A 13816-nucleotide genomic window follows, 5' to 3' on the forward strand; every position below is an offset into this window, starting at 1 on the left:
CTCCGAAACCTGCCCAGTGAATTCCTGCTGGGGCAGTTAATTCAACAACTTGCGACTATACTAAGGTCCTGTTTAACTCAGAAGCCCCTCTTGGTGATCTGGAGGTCAGACCTGGACTATGTGTGTCAGTGGCACTTATGAGGCAGAATGAGCCTGATGGCTTTGCACAGCTAATTTTTGGGCGTCATCCAGTTTGTTGGTCTATGGTAGACCTGGAAGAGCCCTTGGGACCAGTCTGTTAAGGGAAGAAATTGTCCTCAAGGCCTTGCATTACCAGAAGCAGGGGTGCAATTGAATTGCTTAAACATTAGTACTACTTGAAATGCCCTTGGGTGTTCCTCTTCAAGCCCTGGTGGGCAGAGAATTCTCATGAGGACAAGGTCACTCTGAAGTGCCTCAAATGACACCAGATGCTTTACTGCAAACTGCTGAGAGGAGTCTTCCATCCAGTGGAGGAAAAGTTGTATGTGGGAGTCAGGGCAAGCTGGGGAGTTACTGCTGTCTTAAATCAGGCCATTCTTTGCAGGTATCATCTCAACGCTTTTGTGTCATACCCAAGAGCTGCTTCTCAAATGTGGGTGCACAGGCAGCTGCTTGCTGTCATTTCCCACTTCCCCCAAAAGCAAAGGTAGTTCCAACTCACACCCCCCACAGCTCACACGCTGCTGGCAGCAAGGAAGGAAGCACCTGCAAAGATGAGCACTGAGGTGGGGTTTTAATCTGTCTGAGCCACATGAGGAGAGCAGCCCTGGGCAGAGCAGAAGTTTAGAACAGAAAATGGTTTTCCCGCCCAAGCCTGACCCTGGTCAACATGTGCAGCACTTTGTAAAATTAATTGCATCTTGAGTGGAAAGTAGCTGCAGGTGGTGTGTGTTTTCAGTGTCTGCAGGCAGCACAGAAACATTGGGATCCTCGTGTTACAGTGTGGATACTGCAACACGTTATCAAACAACGAGGCCCGTGGAAAATAAATATATATGGACGGATTCTTGATAGATGTTTCAGAGATGTTTATTTCTCCAGCCGCATGGCCAGAGCTCTGCCGAGGAACTGTGGCAATCATGGGACCCGAGGGTTCTTGCCCACGCAGGGGAACACAAAACAACCAATGGGGAACGAGGCTGACCAGGAGCAGGGAAACCCCGTGTCCCCCCCCAGGGCCCCTCTCTCAGGACTACATGACAGGGGGAGGGCCCCAACATCCTCCTGTACATGATGGACCTTGCTGACCTGGGGATATTTGACTGACACTGGCACAAGTTGCCCAGAGAAACTGTGGCTGCCCCATCCCTGGAAGTGTTCAAGGCCAGATTGGACAGGGCTTGGAGCAACCTGGTCTAGTGGAAGGTGTTTCTGCCCATGGCAGGGGTTTGGAATGAGATGAGCTTTAAGGTCCCTTCTGACCCAAACAATTCTTTGATTTGAGATATGCCTACCAGTTTGTTTCCTTTGATGACACAGTTGCTGCTATTAATGGCTTTCATAATGACACAGATTTTAGCATCTTCTCCTGAATTTCAAACTATTTTAGTATAATTCTAAACTTGAAATTTAGGATGAGAAACAATGGAGAAGGAAGGATGCCCCTTAGAATAATGGATCTTAAATCTCTCTTTCCTCTGAAATACAGCATGAATTTTGAGAAAGCAGCCAATCCTCAATGTTGAAATAGGGCTATTGCACACCCTAGAGCTTCAGACAGACGCAGGATTGTGAGCACCCAGCTTTACCTGGATTAATTTTTATAGTTCCACCTTCACTCCAGTTCATCATTCATCACCACTGAGTGACACTACAGGCTTCATCTCGGACTGAGCAAATTAGAAAATCTGAAAGAAACATGGGTATTTATTTTAAAAAGCCCATTTGTCCGCAGTTACCACTTATAGAGGTCTGAGATATTGATAACTGGCATTTATAAGATTCAATTATTCAAGGTTTTCAGTACTTTGGCCCTAATTCAGGAAAACACTTATACACTCCTTTGCCTTAGGCATGTGAGCCGTCCCTGTCCAAGTTGTTGCTGTGTCATGGGAGTGGGCAGACTTCACAGAGTAAGTCAACCCATGAAAATTGGGGTCTGAAGCTATCCTTACATTGACAGCATCACAAGAGTTCTGGAGCTGTGTTATGGATCTGGTGGCTTTCTCCTAAGCTCAGTAGTCCTGGCAGCATGTCTGTTTACATCCCAGCTCCTGCAGTTGTGCAATTACATTATACCCTCTTCTGCTGTAAGAGAAATGTCAAGCCAATATGGTTCTGGTAAATACCTTGAAAAATTCCACTTAATAGAGCAAAAAAAAGAACACTTTCCACACAGCCCAGAAAGGATCTTTAAAATTGAAAACTCATTGAATTTTTACAATACAGACAAAATACTGTCCACTCACTCTTAACAAAAGAGGAAGTAAAACGAATCCACAATGTATGCGTTGTTACTATTTTTATTATTATTGTTGCTCTCACAATTAGAAAACACAGCTAATGCAGCTTCCATGAACAGAGGGTAGTTTGTGCTTTAGATGAATAAACCATAGCTTTGCTGAGATATTTAATCAAACTCTGTCTGACTGATGAAACTGGTCCTGAGAGGAAAACAAAACAAAACATGTTGTACATGTTAAAGTCATTAATCTCAGGTGGATTTTAACTTTCCTGCTCTTTCTCCCCCACTCCCAAATCTTGTTCTCTGCTCCATCTCCCTTGCAGAGGAGAGAGTTATGCCTGTGATAGCTCTGATCTGCTCTTGGGAGCAAAATAAGTGTTTCACAACCCCCTGTCTGATGCAGGGAAAGGCAAATACTTTGTCACAGGGTGGAAGTCTAACAATTGATCCCAGGGCTGAATTTTCCTCTTGTTCCCCACATTCCCAACTACCTCCAGCGCCTCCTCCCATCACCTTCCCCAAACAGGTAGCCCAGAGCTGGGCAGCACAAGTCTAGCTCACTTGGAGGATGATAATGGCTGCCTACAGGGATCTGTTTTCTAGCGGGAAAAGGGACGGTCCCTCAGGGACTCTTTTATCACTATCCTGACAGAGACACTACTAGCTGCATTCAGATTTTTTTCTTCTTCCCTCTCTCCCCTTCCCTTCACCAAGGGCTTTTATAGCTGCATGTGAAATATTGTAGACTGCCTGCTTTATTATAATTACTTTCTATTTTTGTAGAATAAAAGACACAATCAGATGCGAGTTTTTTTATAATGAATGGCATTTGCCTACCTTATGGAGAAACCTAAATGATATAAAACTGGAAGGAGGTAAGGATGGGGGGAATAAATCAAAAAATACAAAGCCAGCCAGATGTATACAGGGTATAAAACCTCAGATTTGGAAATAGCATTAAGTCCAAACTCTTTTATTGAATCATAGATATTTTTTTTAAATGAATACATGCTACAAAGCCACCAGCATAATACTCCTCAAGATAGCTTGGCTGTTTCCCTCAGGGATAGTAGTGTAAAACTGTGAAATAATAGTGTCTGTGGGAATAAATCAGATGTATTTTGCCAGCTAGTGTAAATCAACAGTACTGTGTAGTAGGACATGGAGCTTGGCCAAATCATATCAGCTGTTGGGATGTGGTAAGACACGTTATAAGAAGGGAACTGCAGCATCACCTGACAAAGACATTCACAGTAGTTAAAGCCATTTTCTGCAGTAGCTGAAAGATCTGTGTTTCAGAGCAAAGCCATGAAAACTGCTTGCTGAAGGCCTGCAAAAGGGAAGGAGGGATGTATTTTCCTTGCAAAGCTGGTTTGTGACAAATGTAATCCTAGGTATCTTTCAGACCACACATGCACAGAAAATTATAGAATCATAGAATGATTTGGGTTGGAATGGACCTTGAAGATCATCCAGTTCCAAGCCCCTGCCATGGGCAGGAACGCCCTCCTCTAGACTGAAAAAATAACTCGGCCTTTCTGTTTTGGATCCCTGTTGCATCAATAATTAAAACTGAGAGATGTGGCACTTTTCTGGCTTCTCTGTGCTTTGCTGCTGATGCAAGGAGTGAAGCATCAGGTTGCAAGGAGAAAGAGGCACCATGAGTTGTTCCACCAGTATGGCCCTGTGTTCTAGGTACTCTCTTTATTCCTGGTTTTTGTTAAAAGGAAAAGAAAGCAGAAAGCACTGTCTAGTGCTCACAGAAAGACATTTTCTGAAAAAGTTTGGAAATGCCAGATTATCAAGAGGGAGATCATAGAATCACAGAATGGTTTAGGGTGGAAGGGACCTTAGAGCTTCTCTTGTTCTACCCCCTGTCATGGGCAGGGACACCCTTCCACTAGACCAGCTTGCTCCAAGCCCTGTCCAACCTGGCTTTGGGCACTTCCAGGGATGGGGCAGCCACAGCTTCTCTGGGCAACCTGTGCCAGGCCTCACCACCCTCACAGGGAGAAATTTCTTCCTAACTTCTAATCTAAATCTACCTTATTTCAACTTAAAGCCATCAAACTGATGAGATGACCCTAGTTTGCTGGATGAAGCAGGGTTATGTAAAAAGGGAGGCTGCAGTTTATCAGACCTTGCCCTGTGCATGACTCTCACCTTGGGAAGGCACCCTGGGCATACACTTAATACATTGTGCAGCTGCTCCGGAGAAGAAAAGGGCCCTGAAAATTAGAAGTTATGGCAAAAGCAGTGTAGCAGTGTTAATTCATAGACTAACAGCCTAAGACATGGGCTGGGGCCACACAGACTCTTTTCTCAAAGAAGCAAATTTCAAATGAAGCCCATGATAGATTATCTAGAGGAGCCAGCAGAAATTTTGAACCTGAATGGCCCAAACTGCAAAACTCCTAACAATTCAGCCATTTCAGGTCAGTATCTTCAGTAACAGACATCTGTGGCATGAGGTGACGAAGTGTGAGTTACCACCGTGACTAGCATTCTGCTGTGGGTTCACTTCCCACCTGATGGACCTGCAGATGGCTAATTGGTATACTCCCTTCTTTTAATGCCAGGTGATGACTTCTTCTGACATGAGAAAGCCAATCAAAAATTACGGGTCTGACATGGGAGGAGAGAAATACAGCTGAAAACAATGTATATATAGAGTATTTCTTCATTTTTACTATTTTTTCACCAAGCAGAAAGACTCATGACATCAGCAAGGGAGCAAGAAAAAGAGGCATTACAGAATGGCATTGAAATGCTCAAATTTTTCTTCAGTCAGAACTTCTGTGCCTTGTTGTCTTCATCAGAAACTGGAAATGAAAATAAAATTCCTTAAAAGAATGAGAGTAGACAGTTTCTTTACATATCAAAGGAAGCCACATTCTGGCATTGGAGACCAGTGGGATTTGTGCCACCAGCCTGTCTGCATGTCAGCCTAAAGACACCCACCACTCATAACACTGCACTGCACAGACATCAGCTTTTATGGGGTGATAATAATACAAACCACTAACAAACTATGAAAGACCTCTTTTTGTCTGCTAATGACTGGCGGGGGGGAAAGAGGCAAGGAGACGAAACCCATTACAGCAAAGCAAAGTAGCTGAAGAGAACAAAATATCTCTAATTTTGCTCTTATATCACATGATGCTTTTCTCCTCCAACTCCCCAGGGCTGCTCACAGACATGTTAGAGGCAGTTGCCCTCTAGGGAGTGGCTGAGTGGGGAAAAAAAGAGGATTTGGAGAAAGATTGCAGTGTTATTCACATATTTCCCCCAGGAAAGTGACAGAATCCCTCCACATTTGCGTAGGAGTGATTTTTTGGCTGCTTACAGCATTTTGCATGGGGATGGGATGCCCAAGAAAGATCTGAAAGACATCAGAGGCTCTGCTGCCTTCTGTTCCTGGAGCAGCATCCTTCTCCAACATCACCTTTCATAATCAGGGCTGGATGACCACTAGAAAACCCAAAAACCCCACAAACTCCACAAAAAAACCAAACCAAACCAAAAACAAAAACCCAAACAAACAACCTCAAAACACAAATGAACAAGCAAAACCAAAAACAAAACCAAAAAAAACCCCAAAAGCAAAGAAGGGAACCTAGGCTAAGTTCAGACGTCCCCTGTACAGCAACTCCTCTCCATGTGCAGGAGCCAGAAGCCAACCACACATGACATGAGAGGTATGACTCATGTTTGTTATTAAGCTCCTCAGGGGCACTGGGAAATTTTACCAATGAGAGTGATGACTGATAAAAAGAACCAAAACAGCAATGGTGACTCTTCCTTGCTCCAAGTTTTCTTGACTGTATCTAGGCTAGTTCTGCTCAAAATGAAGAGGCTGGGGAGGCAGGAAATAAAGAAACTTATCTGTCCTATGCCTGTGAGTGCCACGAACCATGCTCTTTTCCCATCCTTGGGAGGAAAATCAGAGTTGCTTTCCAAGTAGAAGAGTGAAACAATAATCTAACATTTTGCTGTTGCACCAGTAACTTCAGCATTTATTTCGTATTATTGTTAATGCTTGTTTATAATATAAGGATATATTTATGTAGGAAGTAAAGTAGATGAAAACACAAGATATAAATATTTCTGTATATCTGCATACCAAAGAAAATATGTACAGCCACAGATAGTGGTTCTCTGCTGTGTCAGGGCAGGGCCACATGAAGGACTGACACGTTCCCATTCCTTCCTGCTGGGAGTAGCTGCTGACTTCCATGGCTGCACTCCCTACAGCCGGGACCACTCCACTCTCTGCAGCTTCCTGGGGTTGGACCAATGGTTTTGTGGGGGAAAAAGCCAGTGGCATATTTCCCCAAGGACTTGGGCCAATGTGGAAGTATGTCAGTGACTAAGGGTGTCACACCCAAAGGGCAAAGAGATAGAGAGCAGGAGATTGCTTTTTTTCTTTACTTTGCCCCTGGACTTGAACTTCACTTTGTTATTTTATCCTAATGGCTCCACTACTGTCTTGTGGACCCCATAAAGTCCTTCTCAGCCTACCCTCCTCTCACTGCCTCCATGATTCCAGGGGATTTTTTTCATGGCTGAATTTTGTCCAGCCTGGACAAATCAAGGACATGTTTTCCTTCAGCAGTAAGTTCAAAGTCACAGACCTGTGTAGAAGAAAGATTAAAATTAGTTCTTCATTTCAGAGGATTAACCTGAAATCTTTCCACTTTAATCATTCAGAATGGATGATTCCCTGCTAAAAATTAAGTCTTTGGCAACAAAGGCAGTTATTGCTGAAAAGTTGTAGCATTTTCGCTCCTGGGATGGTCCTAATGGAGACTCAATACCTGTGCTAGAAGGCATAGGTAGGTGTGAGCCTTAGTTATTGTCAAACAAATGCTGGTTTTTTTCCCCCAGGGAAAGTTTCTGTATCTATTTCTCAGAATTCTAAGGCCCTTGATGGCTGAACATCACTGGCAACCATAGGAAATATTTTGGAAGAAGATAGCATCCCAAATGAGGTTTTGTCTTCTCAGACAGCATTTTATTGGTGGGGGGAAGTATTTGTGGGTTTGTTGCTTTTCAGGAGGTTCTTTTACATTCTTATTTTTACCGGTGTGATTGTTGCTTTTCCTCCTACCATCTCTCTTCAAGTCTGTGTCTTTACAAGATAAAGGATGTCTAGTCAAGGAAATGTTTTCTCTGAATAGTGCTGGGGTGCCGCTGCCATCTCAACTCCCAGGTGGGCAGAGGAGGGTTTTCATTTGCACACATATCTCTCGACAGTCCTCTCACACTTTTTACAGGTCACGTAGCAGCACCAGTGGTATTTGCAGTGGCAACGCTCCACCACTTTGTCCATGTAGGGGTTGTAGCCTCTGCCACAGCACATCAAGTCGCAGCTGTCACTCCCATTGGAAGTCTTGTTGCATTGTCTGGAAGAAGGAAAATGCTGTGAGCGAGTGCAAATTCCTGCAGGGATTCCCAAACCACTGCCCTGTGTTGTTGCTGGGCCTGACAGCTCTGCAAGGCACTGGGTGAATCCAGCACAGCGAGCACCCAGCCAACAGCCCCCTATGCCTGCAAGGGTGGCAAGAGAAGCCCCGGGCTGTACTCAGATGACCTGCTATGACACCCAAAATATCATTAATCTCCTGTTCTGCCTCTCAGTTTGGGCCTGGCAGCATTCAGGCTGCCTGTCAGCTGGGCCAGGCTGCTCCTGCACAAGCAGACAAGCAAAGCAATAGGGATACCACCACCAAAAGAGCTAATCATTCCAAACAATCTGTGTTCCCAGGCAGGCTCCAAAATTATCTGAAAGGAGCTGGAAGAAGATGACACTCTAAAGAACAAACACTGGTATTTGTCCACCACTGCCTAACCTGAAAATGGTGAAGGAGGAACCCTGAAGCCAGATAGTATTTGAACAGACTCCATGCCAAGGATCCCAGGCTGGGAAAAGTCCTGGAGCAGGATTTTACAGCCACTTTGCAGTACTGACCCTATCAGGAAAATCACAATCAATACTAACAGGGCTGGACTGTGCACTTCTTTCCCTTTGATTTTCTCCCAGCACGGCATGAGCACCTGGGCAGCTGGCCCCAAAACACCCTGAGTCCTGACCCAGGAACAGGGAGTGTGGCAGGAGCACAGGGTAGGATGACAAGTCACCAAATATCACACAGACTGTCACTGCTTGTTTTTCTTCTGCTTTTAATTAAAGCTAGACTCAGTGAGATAAATCAGCTATTGTGTGGGTTCCCTCATTTTGACTGCTTGCCAGTGAATGGCTTGAGGTTTTCAGAAGCAATTCATGAACTGAGGAATCTCTTTCATTGATCAATTGATTACCATTTCACAGCTGTCCTCAAAAACCATATATCCCATTTCCTAAAATACTCCAAGCTGGGTCACTGGACATGAAAGTGCACAGGCATTGACTTTTGGATGAGATGAACCATGTCATAGAGACACCATTTCTCCATAGACTGGATAGATAACCCAGGATGGAAGTGTTCATGTTTGGTCAGATGGTTGAACTTTTTGGTATGTACCCAACACCATGGGGCTGTGAACTTGATGGAGTTTTGAAACTACTGTAAGAAAGGTGGTTTATTGAGTGGGGTAATTGCTGACATCTCTCCTAAATCTTATTCTGTGTGGCTATTTTGTGACTATTTTGGACAGAAACACTCTAAGGTTGCTTTGGGGCAGGAAAAGGAGAGAGGAGCATAAATTGGACCCTTGAACTAAGCAACTATTAATAGATGAAAACAAATCCATGAAATTTATAGGAATTGCTCATGAGGTAATGCTTTAGGAGAAGTTATGGGATTAGCAAAGTGTTGATATTTTGTTCTTGCTCTTCCTTCATTTTTTCTGCCTCTTGTTTGTTATTCTGATTCACATTCCTCTCCAGGTTCAAAGGCCCCTCCCCAACTCACTCTCATTCGGGAGTGTGTGTAAATATTTACAAGCCTTTGAAAGCCTCTACTGAAGCTGAAGTGTGCAGCCACACTGAATGTGTTTGCCTAACGCTAAACCGAAGGCCTTGTTAATGCCCCTGTGAGCTGGGGCCCCTCCACAAGAAACCTCCAAATGACTCCTCATAAATGTATTAATAAATGCATTAAGTATTCAGGGCAAAGGTTCAAATGTAGGTGTGTTGACATTAGAAGAGGGGAGGGCATTTGTCAACCTTACTCAGCTTTGCTAGTGGATGGAAAGGCTGTTTCCTGGAGGTTCACCTAAGGAGGATGGGGAGTCTGCAGAAGCATGGTGAGGGATGTGCAGTGCATCCTTATCACTTCATGCTGGGAGCTCACTAAAATGGCCAAGAAAAGGAATATGGGTCCTGACTCCAGCTCACCACTGTGGACATTCACTCCCCAAACATACAGAGCACACAACAGTGATATTTACCCCGTTCAAATAGAGAGCAAAACTCTTCTACCTGCTGTATTGGGACCAGGGATTCTCTCTTTCCCTCCATCCACTCCTGTGGTTTGCCAAAAAAAAAAAAAAAAGTGGATCTAGTAGGAGATATGCCTTCCCATATACCTTCCCCATTCCCCACAGCCTGAAACAAAGACAAGAAAAAAGCAAAATCTAATTAAATAAATCCTCAAGCTTCCCTCAGTTTGGTATCAGGAAAGGGATTCATTCAGAATGGATGGGTTGAATAGCCAAAACAAAGCTTTTGACCCCATCATAAACCTATATGGGCTTCTAGAAAACTTTCCTGACATTGCCACTAAGCAGATTTTGTTTTCTGTTTTAAAGCATAGGCCTGGATATGAATTATATTCATCTTTCATTAAACAAGATGAAACAGGTAGTTTCTCAGCCAGTGGGGGAAGACAAAGGAGTCCAAAGACCAGAGTTTAGCCACAGAAGCTGCCCTGAACATTGGCTTTCAGAGCCTAGGGCTGTGATCTCACCAGGCTCCCCACTGATGGGTTAAGTTCAATCTCATTTGTTTTGGGCCTGGTCCAGCATAATTCCAGCAACTCAGAGAAATGCCCTCCTCTTGAGCCTCAGAGAGAAAACATGAAGGGAGGTGATTGCATCTTAACACAACACTGTAACCTCTAGAAGTACTTGGAAGACTGTTGAGAAATTATGCTTCGGCAGTAATCCCAGCCAAAGTTCTGGCTCAAGAACAGGCTTTCACATTGTCTCAGTGCTTTTTTCTTCTTTAAGAAGGGAGAAGGTCAACACTGCTGGCTGGACAAATCCCATTCAATATGCCTGTCCAAAATCTCCCCTTTCCAGCCCTCATTTGCAGAAGCACTGCAATACACCATACAGCTTCATCATGGGGGTGGCTCCTCAGCAGAGGTGCTGAAGGACATCCCAGAACTTCTAAGAGTCTTCCCGCAGAGGAGAGTGGGGATTTTAATTTTAAAAGCTATGGGGAGATCATAGAATTATTTTGGTTGGAAAAGACCTCTAAGATCGATGAAGTTCAACTTAACAATGTCACACAAATTCATTGTGGGTCCCAATTTACTCTGTCCCAACAGCAGATAGAAGGATTAATTTTTTTTTTGTTTGCACAGCTGGCACCTGGGATCCAAACTGGCCAACTCTGTACTGTCACCCACGATTACGACATATAATAACAGGGATGACATACCCACTGGAACCTCACTCCATCAGTCCTATTGATAAGGACTTTTTTACAAGGACATAAAAAAAGTAATTCTGGGGCACAGCAACTGCCTTTCTGGCCCAGTTCATCTCCCAGTGGATGAGGGAGATGCTGTTAAAGGAGTAAAACGTAAATCTGAGCACTTTCTGTAGTCCTTTTTCTCATACACCACCAGCACCTGGGCTGTTGCATTAGGGATGATAGAGAGATGTTCCTTCCTTGACATCTCATCCCGTTGGCTGTGTAATTCTCTCAGCCCTTTCTGACCACAGGGAAACCATCTGCCTTCATGAACTTCAGCAGTCCCAAATCCCAGAACACAGTACTGCTGTGTAATGTTTTTTTCTCTTTTAAATCAAATTCCTCTTTATTTCTTTGGTACCCCTTGCTCCAGTAATATCAAGTAATGCAGCAGTATATAAAAGAAAGAAAAAGAAAAATAAATCAAATCCCTCAGGAGATATGTAACACAATGGACATTTCTAAAAATACATCAAGGTCACAGCTTCATATAAGATTTTGAGGGCAAAATCTTACCTACTTTTAAATTGCGTTCTCATGCACAAGGAATGACTGGAGACTGACACTAAACAACTGTATGAGAAAGAGTTATCAATAGCATATGTCAGTGAGGAGATGTCAAGGGAGATCCTGGAACCAGCCTGTATTTTCATTAATGAGGAGTTGAGAGTGAGCTTCAAAATTTGGGGATAATGCTAGGGAAGAAGGAGTTGAAGACATTTTGTAACAGTGGATTAAAGTGCAAAGTAAGCAACACACTTTGAGAAAGACGCAGCTAAATGTTGGAATGTTCCCAGGGGAGCCAGAGGAGCAGTTCAGAAAGTAGAAAACAATGAAGGAACTGATTTAGAGAAGTATGTAAGAAGGTGTCTTCCCCTCTATAAAAGATAATTGCTACAAGGAGAGAGAAAAAAATGTTTTTTATATGCCAAGGAAAGAGGACAAGAAATTATTAGTTTTATTTTAGATTATGTTTAGTTAAATTTTGATTAAGAAAAGCCTAACACTGAGGATAGTAAAACCCTGGAACAGGTTGTTTAGGGAAACAGCTTTTAGGAGCAGAGTAGAGAAACGTCTTCAGTAACAGCCTAGGCAGTCTCAGTTCAATCTTGCTCCTGAAAAGATCAAGGTCTGTGCAAATCATTCCCAGACCCAATTTTCTCTAACTCCAATGCCATTTGGTTGCAGAGGGACTAAAAATGTTTAAGAGAGCTAGATTCATTATCCATAGCAGTTTTACTGTGTGAAATTATTCTTTTCACAAATAAATTTATTATTCACAAACCTGTTCAAGAAACTTTATGATCAAATTCATGTCTCTCAAAGTAGGAAGAATTCAATCTTCCCCACACATTAATTAAACTAATGAAAAAAAAGCACAGCTGGCCCAACTACTGAAATGGGCACCATCTGCAAGCATGTTGCCTGGGAAAGTAGGAATAATGCCTAAATAAGGCAGCAGAAACAGAAAGCTAATGTTTTTCTGACTTTCATAAAATTATATAATAGTTTGGGTTGGAAGGGATCTTTAAAAGCCATCTAGTTCACCTGCCCCCCTGCTATGTACAAGGACATTTTTAGCTAGAGCATGTTTCCTCCAGTTCCTCTGGGACACTCACAAAAGCATTATTTGCTATTTCTTAATCAGAGTTTGTCGAATCTCATCAAAAAAAGGGTAGCGCATCCGATAACTGTTCCAAAAACAGCTATCATTGAACACATTATAACTTACTCAAAGCTCGTCTTATCCTGTGCCCTCGCTAAGAGAATCTAAAAGAAGCTGTAAAAAAACCAAACATCAAATGCTGTTGTCTACCCATAACTACTACTCTTCTCCAGCGACATATGAGTGCTTCTGCTAAGAAATTTCATTGCCTACGTAATCAAAGAATCACAGAGTGATTTGGGTTGGAAGGGAACCTTGAAGATGATAACACAGAATAGGATCATCAAGGTCAGAAAAAACCTCCAAGATCATCACGTCCAACCCTGGACTCAATACCACCAAGTCCACTTAAACATATTACAAAATGCCATGTTCACTCGTTTTTTAAACACTTCCAGGGCTGGTGACTTCCCTGGGCAGCCTGTTTCAATGCTTTACCAATCTATCACTGAAGAAAATTTTTCTAAACTTGAACCTGAACCTCCCTCACTTCAGCTTGAAGCCATTTCTTTTTATCCTATTGCTGGTTTCCTTGGAGAAGAGACCGACCATGGCCTGACTATGATCTCCTTTCAGGGAGTTGTAGAGTGTGATAAGGTCTCCCCTGAGCCTCCTCTTCTCCAGACTCAACAATGCCAGTACTCTCAGTCACAGGACTTACTCTAGACCCCTCAAAGAGCCCTTCTCTGGACACACTCCAGCACCTCAATGTCTGCCTTGGAGTAAGGGGAACAACACTAACATAGTACTCGAGGTGCAGCCTCACCAGTGCTCAGTACAGGGGGACAATGTAGTCCAAGATCAGCCTGTTCCAGCTCCCATGCCATGAGTAGGGACACTTTCCACTCATTGTTCCAAGGCCCATCCAATATGGCCTGGAACACTTCCAGGGATGGGGCAGCCACAGCTTCCCTAAACAATCTGTTCCAGTGAACACCCTCACAGGGAAGAATTTCTTCCCAGTATCCCATCTAACCCTGTTCTCTGGCAGTGGGAAGCCATTCCCCCTTGTCCTGTCACTTCCAAGTGTTTTTGTCCGAAGCTCCTCTCCAGCTCTATTGGAGCCCCTTTAGGCACTGGAAGGGGCTTTAAGGTCTCCCCAGAGCCTTCTCTTCCACAG

At 43.6% G+C, this 13816-nt stretch overlaps 1 protein-coding gene across 8 annotated transcripts in view; it reads right to left on the reverse strand.

The window, feature by feature from the left end:
- Nucleotides 1–2428: 2428 nt before the first annotated feature.
- WNT11 (Wnt family member 11) overlaps nucleotides 2429–13816 on the reverse strand; it is a 31739-nt gene continuing 20351 nt past the window's right edge. For 5 of the 8 annotated variants that reach the window (XM_042031407.1, XM_042031404.1, XM_042031411.1 and 2 more), the window contains 2 exons: nucleotides 9810–9854; nucleotides 2429–7791 (listed from right to left, as the gene is read on the reverse strand). In XM_042031407.1, coding sequence (XP_041887341.1) covers nucleotides 7617–7791; nucleotides 9810–9854 — 220 coding nt within the window. In that variant the 3' untranslated portion in view covers nucleotides 2429–7616. Of the gene's footprint in view, nucleotides 7792–9778; nucleotides 9855–13816 lie in introns of all 8 variants that reach the window. The other 3 variants (XM_042031405.1, XM_042031412.1, XM_042031408.1) reach the window with 2 other exon arrangements.

This window comes from Corvus kubaryi, unplaced genomic scaffold, assembly GCF_017639235.1.
Source record: "Corvus kubaryi isolate FWS band 111438036 unplaced genomic scaffold, C.kubaryi_AGA036_p1.0 37341, whole genome shotgun sequence".
In the NCBI taxonomy this organism is placed as follows: Eukaryota; Metazoa; Chordata; class Aves; order Passeriformes; family Corvidae; genus Corvus; species Corvus kubaryi.